Here is a 15,317-nt window from a genome sequence, read left to right as displayed (position 1 = left end):
TAATGAGAATTTAACAAAAATTTTACAAATTGTTCTTATATATGTTGAAAGACTTAAGACAAAAGCCGGAGTCGATTCACTGAAACAATCCAAAGTTATAAGGATTTTAATTTTAATTTTTTGGTTAGATTTGGCCATAAATTCTCAGGAAAAAAGCAACAAAAGCATTTCTGCGCTCTAGTTCTGAATAAATGATAACATTCTGCACAATCCTTATTACTCAAACTATATGAGAAGAGCATATTCGTCAAAATCAGTTCTTTAACTTTTTGCTACTATTGTAGGTACCAAACATCCTTAAATTATGTAGTGTCTACTAATAAAATATGAGCTTAATGCAATTGATGCTAATAATGTATCGCTGCTCAAATTTGTTGGCATTCTGCTAACATTTTGCTTACAGGATTGCAATTCTCTTCCTTATATCTTCTTCATGGATTGGCCACATTCAGTGGAACGTTTATTTTGCAACCGTTGGAAATTTTCTTCACTGAGATATTCGACTATTCCTTTAGCTCTAAAAATATAATCTAATCGACTCAAAGTGCTTGTCTTACTAAGCGCTGACTTCTGCTGAATATGGCCATTAATTGTGTCATGTCACAATGTCACAATGTACAACTGTTCTCCAAGATGTTCCCAATTTATTTATTTCTTTTTTTTTTACTGTGTAAAGAATATTGAATATCAAAACCTCATTTGAATTTTATGTGCAATATTTATCTTTAAAACATAACATATTCTAATTAATATTTATACTAATTTATACTAATATTGATACTAAGACTAAATTAAATTTGATTGCAAGGCATTTTGTCAAGATTGACATGACTATTTCTGATTTAGTCTGAAACAGATAATGCATTATTATTTTGCAGATTTACAGTCGACTAATGATATCTAGACCTGTACCTAAATGTCGAAGAGCTCTAAGACCAGAAGACAGAAAAGAAACCAAATCTTCAAATAATAATTATCAAAGTTTACAAATGGAAAAAAAAACTAGAAAATCTAGACGACAAAATTCATCAAATTCATCTGAAACTGAAGAATTATCGAGAAATCTAAGCACTAGTTGCGACACACAAATTACAGAAAGTTCTAGTAACGACGATGAAGAGGTACAATTACATAATTCGCAAAATCGTTCTAGAACTACCTCTCCGGAAAGAAATATTTCGGAGAGGCCAAATCGTTCTAAAACTATTTCTCCAGAAAGAGATATTTTGAGAAAATACAAATCTGAAAAGGAATCATCGGAGACACAGAATAGCTTAATTAATAGCTTAATTAATAGCAGATATTTGTATTTCTCCCTTTTCGTAATAGTAATATATATATTATATATATTAGATATAGGTTCATTTATATTACTTTTAAAAAAGAATGAAGTCACAGCACAGAAGCAAACACAGTCCATAAATAATCCTACTTTACTATTATCTGAATCAATCAAAAACATCAAGGAAACATTTTCCAATCAAGAATCATATATCTGGAATGATATTTCATCTGCAATAAACGAAGTGAAATCAAGAACTCCCAAGGTACCCTCGATCATTCTGCTATTTGCAAAAGAAACAACCACAATGGATTGTTTAGCTACTAAATTGGCAGAAATGAGCAGAGATATTTTACATGCAGACGAATATCTGACATTTAAGCCAGAAAATGTTGGAAACGATGCTGGCGAGATTATTAATGAATTAAACAAACTTCCTCTAGAAAAAAAGAAGGTTGTGGTGAGTATGCATATATTTCAAATATGAATTCTGTTTATATGAACTGACTTGCTTAATCAAATAAATTTGTTGCAGATGATTAAGGACATATTGAATATTAATACAGAAGCAATAAAAGATTTACATAATTTATGCGATAGACATAACCCGTTAGTAGCTGAAGCTGTTTACATTCTTACTATGCAAACCAACAATTATCAATCTCAACAAAAAAAGCTGAAGTTTGTGGAAGATCAGATTTATGATAAACTATCAAAGAGCATCGATCAGGATGTTTTACAGGCACTCGTAACGCGCATTACAGACGGGGCCATTATATCGGTACAACCTGAGCCACAAATAAGATATTGCTAATTTGAAAGGAAACATATACAGTACCATAGAACATTAATGTAGTTATGTAAATAACAAAGTTAGGTATGTTATTGTAAATAATAAAATTGTTTAAAGCTAGCGTCCTATGTGCGGTTCGTTATTCAAAGAGATTTGTTTAGAAACTCAGATTTGTCGCGCTTGCAATCATTAGTTCGTTTATGCTGATTCAATAGAACGATTTTTAATGAGATGGCAGAGCGCGAATCGTTATGAATCAAGTCAGTTTGTGTTTACTTCAGACTCGATTGTAAAATTTTGACTTAACGTTTTCTATAGATGTAATAGTACTGAAGTATAATTGTGTCTGAATTTTTATTTGTACTTAAGAATTAATATTATCATTATGTAAAAAAATAGAGAAAAAACCTACTAACATTTTATGATCCCTTTATAAACTTAAATTTCTTCTTAAAACAAACGTTCTTTCTGGAAATATGTTTTGGAATAATCGTAAGAAGTTTGTATCTCCTTATTTTGCCCAATTTGATTTTCTATTATACATGTATCACACATCACACAGATAAATTATATAATGAACCACAAATCTAAATATTATGAAGAGTTCATACTTGACAAATAAACGACGAATTTTTGTCAATTTATTACGAATCGCATATAGTTTGATGCTAATTTTAGTAATGTAATACAAAATATAAATTATATGGAGGATGTACTTAATGATAAACGTATTATATGTATTAAATCATTTTTGAGATTTTTAAGGTGTTGCTGCAGAGATATGTCAGATCAAAACTGTCAGAACTAAAAAATTAGAATATTTTAATATTAGAAATATTTTCTACCATATTTTTGCATTATATATATAATAAATGAACTTATTTAGCCAGATACAATAATATATATTTTTTACTAATTTATTTCCATGATAATTTTCTTTGTATCTGTAATAGTATATATTCTACATTGATAATTATGACAGTTATGATAGTCTTTAGTTGTAAAATAAGGAAATATAAGATCTATAGATGTGTTAATTTAACTTTATTTTGTTATGCCAATGTTACACGAAATAAATTTTATTTTTAGCGATTTTTCTCTAATCACAATTTCGTACTTCTATTTTCGAAAAATATAACGACACTGTTGTACGTAGCGATTTCACGCATATTTCCGAATGACATATTTATTCAGCTTCAAAATAAAATACAATAATTAGGATTATTTTGTGTATGTGTGTGTGATATTCGATTCTGTATTAATGTGTCAGTCGGCAGTCCATACAACGATTGAAGTAATGTCGAAGTATCGTATCCTGCTCATTGCCAATTTACAAGAGCTTTTACATTGTAGATTTAATTAGTTTAATAATTCGGGATGTTTACAATATAAAATTGCAAAATATTGTTAACAAATTATTAGTTACAAATATACGAAAATAACATTTTTTAAACATTTTATATCAATTGTATATAATAAACGATAAACATTAAACAAATATTCATCTACTTATTAACTCATCTTGTTCGAATTGAATACTAAGGTATGTATATGTACCAAATATATACGTAAAATAGATTTTGTTTTAGATTTTACATAATTTTCATTGACTTAACGTAATTTAAATAAGATTGTTTTCTGATATGCACACACATTCAATGTTTCCTAAAATATATCATTTTAGATACCAAATTCATAAAATACATATCCTTTTCTAAAAGCAGCTGAATATAACTGAAGTTTAACGTCAATTTATAATCTTATTTCCATTTAAATAAATTTTCTAACATATTATTACAGATTGTTGGAAAAAGTACATTCACGATTATTTTTAGACTAGTGCTTTTCAATCTTTTTGAGCAATACTTCAAGCAAAAAAAGTTTACAATAAATTTTAATGCATATTTTATACGAATCTACTTGCATTTGAAACACATGCAATAGTACTTGTCTTATTGACATTAATTTATTTTGATTAAAATAATTATAATTGCAAAAAATTACTTTTCGGTAAAAATTTCGCACCTAAAGATTGTTAATTACATTGAAAAACACTGGCTTAATTCAATCCCTATACATTTCATGCACTATGTATATGTATATGTATGTGTATATATATATATATATATATATACATATATAACATTATATACATATATAATGATATATAATATATATAATGAATTGAATTTTCGAACATCCTGTATAATTTCATCCAATCTCAGCAAATTTTATCAATTTAAAGCAATTTATCCCGAATTTATATATAGAAATAATATGCACAACATAATGGCAAATCCTCATTTATATTACTTTGTTAATATAATGCTTTGATAAGCATTTTATAAATTGGCAACAAGTACCCATAGCTGTGTACTTTGCTAAAGTAACACATTAGCAAAGTTTCAACTAATGAGCTGTAGTACAGTCATTCTCCGTCGTAATAATTCAAATCGGTAACTAAAAGTAGATAGTATATATAGGATTTGTATAATATAGTGTGGTATCGTCAAACCTAAATAATAAATACATTTCGTATATACAGTTATAGACTTTTCATACAGAATGTCCAAAATCTAATTATGTGCTGTACAATTTCAATACTATTCATTTTCATCACAAATAAAGGGTAGAAAAATATAAACTCTACGATAGTTCAGAAATTAAATTATAAAACATAAGATAAAAATTATTTATTTAATACATCTGCAAATGTTTATAATTAAAACAACTAGTAATTCATTGCGTGATACTGGATTAACAAAAGTATAGATATAATAATTAGAGTCGGCATTCCGCACGATTTTTTTAACATAAGAAAAGCAAAGTTTTGCACGTATCTCAAATAATACAAATCATATCTATCATAAATTACAACAAATACTTCAACCAAATCTTGCAAACTGTTGCAATGTTGCGTTGATGACCAGATATACAGACTATTGCTTCGCTTCTTAAGGGCACTCTGTATAGAATAGTCTTAAAATTACGAGATACGTATTTACAGTAAAAAAGTTTAATTGGTCATGTTTCTATCTAGTATAGTAAGGAGGTGAGTACCGCGTTGCGTAATGTTGTCCGTGTTGGCTACGTAGTCGCGTACTTCAGTCATTCAGTTAGTGTCTTGCAGGGTAATGCAAGTTATTTTTCTTTTCGTTTTGTAATTCTGCGTCAGTCACATGTCAGACGAGGTATGAGTCTGCCTCGACAAATTGTTCTGATCATTGTCACCACTTCTACTTAAGCACTAAGACGTTTATGTTTTAAAAACTGAACGTCTCATACTAAATACATGCAGGTATGAGTCTGTAAGTGTTCCTACACAAATTGTTTCAAGGCTCTAAACGCAGACATTGTCGCAATTTGACGTAGGTTTCGAAACAAAATCATTTCATATATAAGTTACGATTCATCTTAAATGAGAAAAAGAAAAAAAAATCAATTGAAAATGTGAAGATTTTTTTACTGTTTTTAATTCGATGAAGAATAGATCATTTTCGATTACTTCGTAGTAGTAGTAGTAGTTTTGACACAAATAAATTCATCTTATATGAATATGTAAAATCATATTTACTATTGATGTACTGATTTTCAGAATATTGTAAATCCCTGTAGAACGAATAACGTTAACATTCAACGAAACAGTTATATCCAGAAATTTAAAGATAGTTGATTAGAATTCAAAGCCTTGCACTGGTAGTTGGGAAGAATCTGGTGCGGTGAATTGATATTCTTGTCCTTGCGAATCGATTGATGGTACAAGTCTGGTATCCTCTTCCTCAGACCCAAAGAATCGTTCAATAATATCGAAGGCCTTTTGATATATATCCATATTTTGGTGAGATTGCAAGAATTCTATTTTATCTAGGCCTAAAACATTAATAAAAGAAATATCAATCTAATTACTATCAAATTAATAGTTATTAATCGACATATATTTAATAAGTCAATATATAAAAATTAATATATGTCAATATATCATATAAAAATGATATTAAATGATATAAATTGAACAAAAAATTCAAACGAGAAATAAGGTAACAAATTGATATTTTACCATAACATTCTTCGATAAGAACTGCATAAGGATTAAGACCATTATGCATAGTTGCATCTTGTTCTCCCAGACGTAAAATATTTTCTATTCCGTTCAAGGCGACCTGAACGATCTTGACATCCATAACAGTAAGCAAGTCGCAGAGCGGCGGAATACATCCCTGCATTGCGAGGTATCGGATTTGATCGGCCGTTCCGCCACTAGTAGCATTTGTAATTGCCCATGCAGCTTCTTTACGTGTTTTAAATTCAGCTTTACTCAAAATCTCGATTAAAACCGGAAAGATATTAGCATCAATCACCGCCTAAAAAAAAATATATTATATATAAATCATTTACATACACATGCACACATACACACACACACGAAGTTATTCTGTTTGAAAGATTGAGACATACTTGTATTTGTTGGGGATTACCGGCAGTGATATTAGAGACTGTCCAACAAGCCTCTTTACGAACACTTTCCCGTGGCGAACTTAAGAGATGTAATAGACACGGTAATGCCGAACAATTTAGTACAACTTGCGTTTGCACATCATCTCCAGTAACTATATTTCCTACAGCACGAAGAGCCGCGCTTATTACGTTATTTTGTTCGTGCCTGAAAACATTTTCATCAATTATAATATAAATGTTATAATCTGTTACATAATGTATAATAAATTTCTTACATGAGAAGCTCTACGAGACGTCTGCAAACGCCAGCATCAATAACAGCTTGTATCTTATCATTTGGGCCATCGCTCAAATAAGAAAGAGCCCAACAAGCATCAGCAAGTACATCATAATCAGTATGATTGAGAAGATGGGCTAACACTGGTAAACATGGTGCGACCTTTGCAAAAGCTGGCGCTGGATTTTTTCCTCGACAGAGATTTGATAATGCCCATACCGCATTACGAGTCATAGAAAGTCGTGTCGCTTTTGATAGCAATCTATGAAAAATAGCACATTAATTAGAATAATATCATCGTGCGACATATACAAGAATCTTCAATTTTTTTTAAGGCTCCTGCCTAATCACCGCGGCCATATTGGAATCGTGACGTCATAAGCGAGAAATAAAAGTTTGTTGCATGCCATTTTTAATCAAGAAAATTTGAATAAAATAACAAAATAGGATCGCTTTAAAAAACTTTAAAAATAGACGGAAACTATCCTTTTGCTCCCTGAAAGTCAGTAAATAGTCGTAAAAAGGCACTTAAAGTAAAGCCTATTTAGAAAGAAGAAAACTCACGGTTTAACAACTAAAAGGAGTGAAAAATATGCATTTATGTATAAAATTCAATAATAACTTTAATTTTTGTCCATTTTTACAACTCTGATAAGTACGAGACAAGTCACATTTTCACAATTAAGCACATAATAAAGAAATGGCATGCAACACAAAACTCGTCGTCACTTTTCACAGGTAGATCCGTTATTCTCTTAAAATCGAATATTCTCTTCACATTCGACTGTGATTGACCAATTTTTATTGCTTACAATATCGGTATACAACAAATTTTATAAAATTATCATGGTTTATGACTTATAACACCGAAATATAAACGTATTATAGAACGGGTCTAACAATGATTGACAAACTTCTAATTTCTATCGCGATATAGTGTCGGCCACCGTCAACGCGGAGTTCGTGGCTGACTAGGCAGGAGCCTTAATAACGATAAACGATGATAATTTACTGTAATAATGAAAACTGTAAATGTAAAAAAACTTACTGCAGAAGTGGCGTGAGGATACCGTTGGCTAAGACATGATCTCTGCATTCGGGACTATCTCCTGCAATATTACCCAATGCCCAAACAGCTTGCTCCTGCACATCTTCATACTCAGAACCCAGTAGAGATATGAAAGTAGGAACAGCTCCTGCATCTATCACAATACGCGTCTGTTGCGATGTACCACTGGCTATGTTTGTCAGAGCCCATGCCGCTTCAAACTAACAATTAATATTACCATTAACGTGCATCCTTGATACACAACAAAAAATAAAATAACGTTGTTTAACATTTATACTCGTTTCCATATACCAACCTGCAGAGTGCAATTTGTATTGTTTTTAAGAAATTCAACAAATTGTGGTACAATTCCTGTTTGTATCACCTCATCTATAGGAGGATTTGGCTCTCTTGATAATAATTTTCTAAATTTCTGTGTTGCTGCCAATTGATCTTGTATGTTAGGACTATATAATGCGTCTACCATCTCAGATGTTATAATACCAGGAGACTGTTAAAATAAAATTTTTTTAAATATAAAATTACCATAAAAACAAATTATACATAATGCAATAATTAAATTACCGATTGTGCTGTAGGAAGTGAATATTCGTCCGTGGATGTAATATTATCTTCATCAGCAACAATGTTTGGAACATTGCGGCGTTTTGATAATTGCTGTTCACGTTTCTGTTTTCTTAATTGAACTCCCTCTTCCTCTCTGCGCCTTCGCAGTTCTTGTGAATCTAATCCTACGTTTTTATAACGATGTTTATGTGTAGGTCCTGTTGACATCTAAAAAAATAAAAATAAATTATACATGTATTATTTTAGTTACATAGTTTTCCTCTACACTAAAACAGTGAACAAAAAAAATTATGATATAATTCATGAATTTAAAATGATATAATCGCAGTATTTAATATGTTAAAAGTTCATGATTTATTTTAATAAAATTATCAGTTTTATTGTCAGACAAATGTAAAAGATATTTTTATGAACTTGTGCATCAGAATTAAAAATTTTCGAAAGTTTGGAAAATCTCTTATTTAAAACAAGTATTAAAAAGACTCTACTTATTATCACATATACATAAAATATATTGACCTCATATAACAATATGATAAATATTACAAGTGCACAGTTAGCATCTAATATCTTAAGTCATTGATACGCCTAAAAAATATGCTAATCTCTAGATACATTTTATTTACAATTTTAACTTTTTATTTTAACTCTAATAACTCAACTAAAAATTATTTCTTTAAAAAGGCATGTTAAATTGATACCTCAAATGTACTGAAGTTCGTTACTTTTTTCTACAATGCCTTGGTTTTTTGCGGCGCTTTGTAAAAACTTTGTAAAAAGATTAATAGTGTACAGTATAATGTTAATTGTAAACAGTAAAAAATAAAATCCTAAATAGCACGTGAAAAGCACTGATGTTTAGTAAATAAAATTCTTGCTTTCAGAAAGAAAATTAATGTACAAATGTTAAAGATAAGTTACAGTTTTATAATTCTTAATCAATATGTAATATCAAAAGAAAGATGAAAAAAAGATGCATGTTAGATCAAGCATTTCTATGAACATACATTTTTTTAAAGAATTAAATTTAAAAAAACATACGGCACATTAATTACAACCTTCAAAATAGACAAAAACTATAACAGTTTTTATCTTTAACAGTATTTTTTATTATTTAGAACTATTAAGAACAGTTCTTCCAATTTTTTAATGCATATTACTACTTTATTGCCTTGAAAAAGAGAAGATTTATATTCATTTACTCACAATTTTACAATCTATAATAATTATTTACATCAGATATATAAACAATATTCGAGATTATTTAAACAAAAAAAGGAAGTTAATTTCGATCTCTTGTTTAAAAATATCTCCAAATGCACACGCGCGCGCGCGCGCGCGCACGCGAGCACGATAGTAGAGATGTACTGTACACATGTATAGATGCACTGACGAACTCGTCATATGAATGCGAACAAAAATACAAAGGCGAGCGGCGAAAATGACGAGGCTCTAAACGGAACCCGTTTTGCGAAAGAAATATGCCCCGGACGAAAAGAGAAGAAAAAAAAATAAAGAGGCGGGCAGTGAATCGCTATGCCATCATCGACGTCGTCGGTCGCCGCGACGGTCATCTGACAATGGATTCCGCGTCAGGGTTAGGAGTTAATCGACGATACGATCGTCGGGGCGGGGATATTCCGCCCGGAAAAGAGCGAAGACATCATCTTCATACACGTCGAACGCGCACCGTCGCCGTGCCGATTGTGACAAGGTGCGCAATCGGCCGTAGCTCGCCGTCGATCTCCGCTGGCGCGCGCGGTCGGTCGCTTGGACATTTTGGCACGCGCACGGCCAACGCGGATTGACATTGGCCTGGAATCCTCTCGACTCCTCGGCATGTCAACGCGCGCGCGGCGACGTGTCCGCTGGCGATCCCGGTCCGCCGATCGGGGATCGATCATCGGTCGTAATGACGGTCACACTTATAATACTTACGGCTGTGAGAGCAGATTCGAATCTCTGATCAGGAATCAAGCGTAAAAGATCATACAAGTGCAACGCGAACCCAAGCGCCGCCGCAAGCCCTTTCTCTCTCCGCCATAAACTATGCGCCAACGGTGATAGATCGGAAAGTCACGGTTCGCACAATCGCAATCGCAAGTGATCGTAGATTGGTCTATCTACCCGTCGCGCGCGCCACGCTGATTGGTCCGGCGCATTTGACGCGCGCATTATGCTCTCCCGTGTGTTCCATGGATAGGAATATAAGGGGCTTTCTACAATAAGCCGTTAGTCACTACTCATATCATACTAACTAAGAATTGACCAATCGTAATCGAATATTTTTCTTATACTCAACTGTGATTGGTCAATTCTTACAATTTACGGCTTACGTTCTGACAATACGACGTATTGTAGACAGCTCTTAAAGCCGGTTCTACATTAGTTGCAAGCCGATCGCAAGCTTGTTGCGACAGCCAATCTGAAGCTTACATTTTGAAATCAATGCTTCGGATTGGCTGTCGCAACAAGCTTGCGATCGGCTTGTAACTAATGTAGAACCGGCTTAAGGGGACAGAGCGCAAAGTCGTAACTTAGGCGAGGAGAATGAAGCCAAAATGCGGGAGGGAAATTGTGCCCAATTGTGCCCAGTTCACTCTTATTGGGTCCCAGTTCACCTCCTCCACAGCCAAAATCGGTCTATTATATATGTATGTATCACACGGACATTACAGCCAATCAAGTTACCTCGTCGCACCGTCCCGCAGTGGCTTCCCCCCCGCAACTTTGTGCTCTGTCCCCTTTATGTCCATGCAGTCCATGGTGTGTTCCACCATAGAGAATCTTGAGAGCGGTCATGCCCGCGATTTAGCTGCGATGGGCGATTGAGCTGGTTTCAGCACCTCTGGAAAGTGGACATTGAACTACGTAGCCGATGTCCACGATTTTATCGGTAATGTCCACGATCTTTTGGTGCTGATCTGTGCTATGTCTACGGTTGTGTTCCGTGCTATGTGCAGGAATGCGAGTAGGTTAGTTAGACAAGGACGGACATCAATCTCGGTCATTCTTGTCTCACCACCAGCTAACAAACACTGAGCTCGAGCGGCGAGTTTGTTTTATCTTACGAACACACTCTCCTTTCACCCATTCCGTTCTTTTGCTTCGCTGCGTTACCGAAATTCAGAAAGAGGATTTCGGGTGATTTCTGGCAGCGAGATGGAAAATAGATAGTTAAAAGAAATTTTTTTAATATAAATTTTATATGCTGTCATGACACGCGTGCATATGATTTATGCATAACAAATACGCGCGTGTTCAAATATATTGTACAATATAAATAATAATAAATAAATGATAATAATTAGAATAATAGAAATATTTGACTTTTAAAATTTTTTTTACTTACAATTCGCGATTTTATTTAAAATTTAGCTATTTTAGTTTAATAAATTGCAAGTAACATATCTGCAGTAAGTTAAAATTTTGAACTGCTACCTTCGAGATAGCTTTTTTGACTCGGCGCGTGTCTGCACCTAATAATCGCGAGATCGCTGCGTGGCAGTTCGCGTTTCGATTCGAATAATTTCTTTTTAATTATAAATTTTAATTCTTACAAAAAAAAGTAATAATAATAAATCACGCGGATTTATACACTATTTGTCCATTTACTTCCCATAAAAAAAACTTGTACATTAATTATACATTTTCCCTTTTTTATCATACTCGCTGTCTTGAAAATTAATTTACTGAATTACTGTGTGATAAAAATAAAATTTCTACATTTTGAAAAGAAAGAATATAATTATAAAAAAATGTCTTAGGTCAAATTCGGTAAGCAGTTTCTTTTTTAACTTACCCAGCTGCCGCTTGGGGTAAGCAGTTTTTTTCGCTTATCCCGCCGCTCGGGATAAGCATTTTATTTTTTTACTTACCTCGCCGGTTGGGGTAAGCAGATTTTTTTTTCACTTGCCTCGCTGATTGGGTTAAGCTGCAGATTTTTTTACACTTGCCCCGCCGATTAAAGTAAGCAGATTTTTTTACACTTGTCCCGCCGGTTGGGGTAAGCAATCTGTATCAAGCTGTCTAATAGTATATATAAATTTACTGTCATACATTTAAATAATCAATTCGAATGAAGGAAATTTTCATATTCAATAATTAATTATTTATTCTTGACTTTTAGTATTGAAGAAAATGTTAAAAAATTGGATATGGAAATATTGTGAAAAAGTAGAACGTTAACATTTAAAACGCAATCTGTGTCATCTTCATTTTTCCTGTAATTTTGGCAAAGGTACATTTATATCGTGTTCATGAAATATTTCATGACGAAGATGTTGATCGAAGCAACTTGGTATGGCGATATTACAAGAATAGATCGTTAATTACAAAACATGGCACGATTATCTAAAGTTAAAAAATTTATGTCTTTTTTAAATTTTATTTTGCCTTGTATAAAATGATAATCTGTACAATATGTGAAAGTAATCTTTTAATATATTGAAATTGTATAATTAAAAAACTGTTAACAAAATATGTTATAGATATTTTTATTTTTTTTCGAAAGATAATGTATCATAAATTGTAGAATAAATTACTCATCATTGACGCATTGTTATTAACAAAATAGCATTTTTAAAAGAATGTGACAGTTTATTTATTTAATTTTTCTTAATTTATTATTTAATTCGCACATGCAAATTCAATTCTAGTGACAGAGATTTAAATTCCAGTTTATTTAAAATTATTTTTTAAAAAGTTAAAAAAGACATCATCACGTGTTAAAAAAATATTTAATAAAACAATATTATTTTATGTAAAATAGCAATCACAAAAAATAAAATATTACACTTCAACTTTGTTTCAGATAAAAAAATCAAAAGTAAATTTTACATTAGTTACATTAGTTTTGAAAACAATTGAATCGATAATTTATGAATTAATAATAAATACATATTGTATATTTAATACATAATTGACTGTTTATCTACAGCTTGATTTATATAGTTATACACTCTTATAGCAACGCTGTACATTATTTATCTACTTCATTAGTTTTGATTTTATAGTCTTTTTAATTTCGTCCTTGTGTGTCGAAAATTGTTTTATATCCTTTATTTTTATAACTAATTATATTTTTTACTTACGTAAATCTGATATACAATATATACTTTTTAAAGAGATGCTTGAGTAAATCGTATAATTCGCATAATTTTTCTAGATTATTTAACTTCTTGTATTTATTAGCTTTGCTTATATGTTCTTATAAATAATACTTGTAAAAATTTATTTTACAATTTAAACTTATTTCCCTAAGCCTATAAGACAAAGTAATATAATATATACCTTACCTCTAAAAACATGTTAATTAAAAAAGTAAATAAATTTTAGCATAAAATTATGACTGCGTTCTCAAAACATCCGAAAATAATTGGCGTAATTTAATATAGTTAAATTTTGAAAAATAAAATTTTAAGTATTATTAGTCACCAACACAGTCGTATGTAGCGCTTTTCTGTATTTATTTGCGGTATACATTATGCGGCCCTATTGAAATTATTATATGTTGTTATTAAAATATATATAAAAAGACTCAAACATGATAAAAATGTTAAAAATATCTCTATCTAAATCTATTGGAAAAATAAATTATATAAATGTACATATAATACATTAAGTAAACATGTGTATATGTTTAATAAAATAAGATGATGAGATGTAATACTGTATTGAAATACAAATAATGTTTGGTCGACTACATCAAATATTAATTTTAGCATAATTGTGTGGAAAACTTATCACCTCTCTCATATCTTACGTCATTAATTCCTTATTTCAAACCTACGTACTCTTGAGGTGAGATGAAACAATAATTCGGCAAAAACATTGGGCCTTAATTTTTTTCAATTCAAATTTATTAATGTTTATTCATTTCTTTCGCATTATTATTGAAATTCCGTATGTTTATAATTATGTACATTATACGTAGTAATTAAATTGTAGTGTACGTTATACATATACTCATAATGCTATATACTTTTATTTGTAAATTCTATGATAAGATAAAATAAATATTAAAAAAGCACATAATCAAAAGAAAAGAGGATCATCGATTAGGATCGGTGTAGTGAAAGGCCTCTAAAGTTGATCCATTTTTACTGGATACAATTTTAGTTTTATAGATTTTAGAAAATTTAAAATATAAAAATCAATATTTTAATCAAAGCGAAGTCAAATTAATCCAAAATGTATTTAATTGCAATGATATACGATAAAAGTGGAGCAACCTTATTAAATTACGAACACCGCGGCCGATTAAAGTCGGCAGGGGGAGAGTCTCTGCCTGATTGAGTTGCTTTTATCGAATAAATATTTGATAAAGACGGAGTTAAAACCTTTTGAATGTTGTTCAGAATCATAAAACAACATGTTAAGATCAAAACCTATTAAAAATTATTGCTTTTATTTTCATTTTTGAAAATTATATCTATTTTTTGATAAAAAGAGAAACAATTTCCAATGGTCATGACCTTCACATGTTTTATCAATGTCATGATCCTGAGCAACATTCAAAAGGTTTTAGCTAGTTCGGACACCTTGGATGATGCTAATGCCGACGGTACTCCAACTTTCAAGCTTCATAACTCAAGATTTATTTAATCAAAAAATATTTTATCTATGTGTTTTGGAAAGCTCTCGAAATAAGCTATAAGAATATGCAACGAAAAATGGAGAGTTCCATTAAAAAAATTCAAAGTGACCTTGTCCTGGCCTTGACCACGCCACTCAGGGTCAAACCAATGTTATCATCTTATGTCCCCTTTAAAACCCTACAACTTTTGTCTGAAACATTTTTCTCTTAAATCTCGCGATTTCCAAATATTTGACTCAAATATAAAATAGGACACACACACTCTCTCTCTCTCTC

The 15,317-nt window shown here is 31.3% G+C and overlaps 2 protein-coding genes across 2 annotated transcripts in view; one reads left to right on the top strand and one right to left on the bottom strand.

The window, feature by feature from the left end:
- Positions 1-3,296, top strand: part of LOC105460182 — a 4,119-nt gene extending 823 nt beyond the window's left edge. The window contains exons 2-3 of the mRNA XM_011706624.1: positions 879-1,742; positions 1,818-3,296. Of these exons, the coding sequence (XP_011704926.1) occupies positions 879-1,742; positions 1,818-2,096 (1,143 nt within the window). The 3' untranslated portion in view covers positions 2,097-3,296. The remainder of the gene's footprint in view (positions 1-878; positions 1,743-1,817) is intronic.
- Positions 3,297-4,753: 1,457 nt separating this feature from the next.
- On the bottom strand, positions 4,754-10,490 carry LOC105460163 (importin subunit alpha-7). The gene is made up of 8 exons (XM_011706610.1): positions 10,382-10,490; positions 8,441-8,650; positions 8,172-8,366; positions 7,856-8,076; positions 6,806-7,069; positions 6,531-6,735; positions 6,133-6,436; positions 4,754-5,945 (listed from the first exon to the last, which is right to left on the bottom strand). Exons 2-8 carry the CDS (start codon positions 8,648-8,650, stop codon positions 5,749-5,751), a joined length of 1,596 nt encoding a protein of 531 aa, XP_011704912.1. The 5' UTR covers positions 10,382-10,490; the 3' UTR covers positions 4,754-5,748.
- Positions 10,491-15,317: the final 4,827 nt, after the last annotated feature.

This window comes from Wasmannia auropunctata, unplaced genomic scaffold (genome assembly GCF_000956235.1).
Source record: "Wasmannia auropunctata unplaced genomic scaffold, wasmannia.A_1.0 LD336101.1, whole genome shotgun sequence".
Classification (NCBI taxonomy): domain Eukaryota; kingdom Metazoa; phylum Arthropoda; class Insecta; order Hymenoptera; family Formicidae; genus Wasmannia; species Wasmannia auropunctata.
The sequence above is the reverse complement of the archived record's forward strand: the minus strand, read 5'-3'. Positions and strand labels throughout refer to the sequence as shown.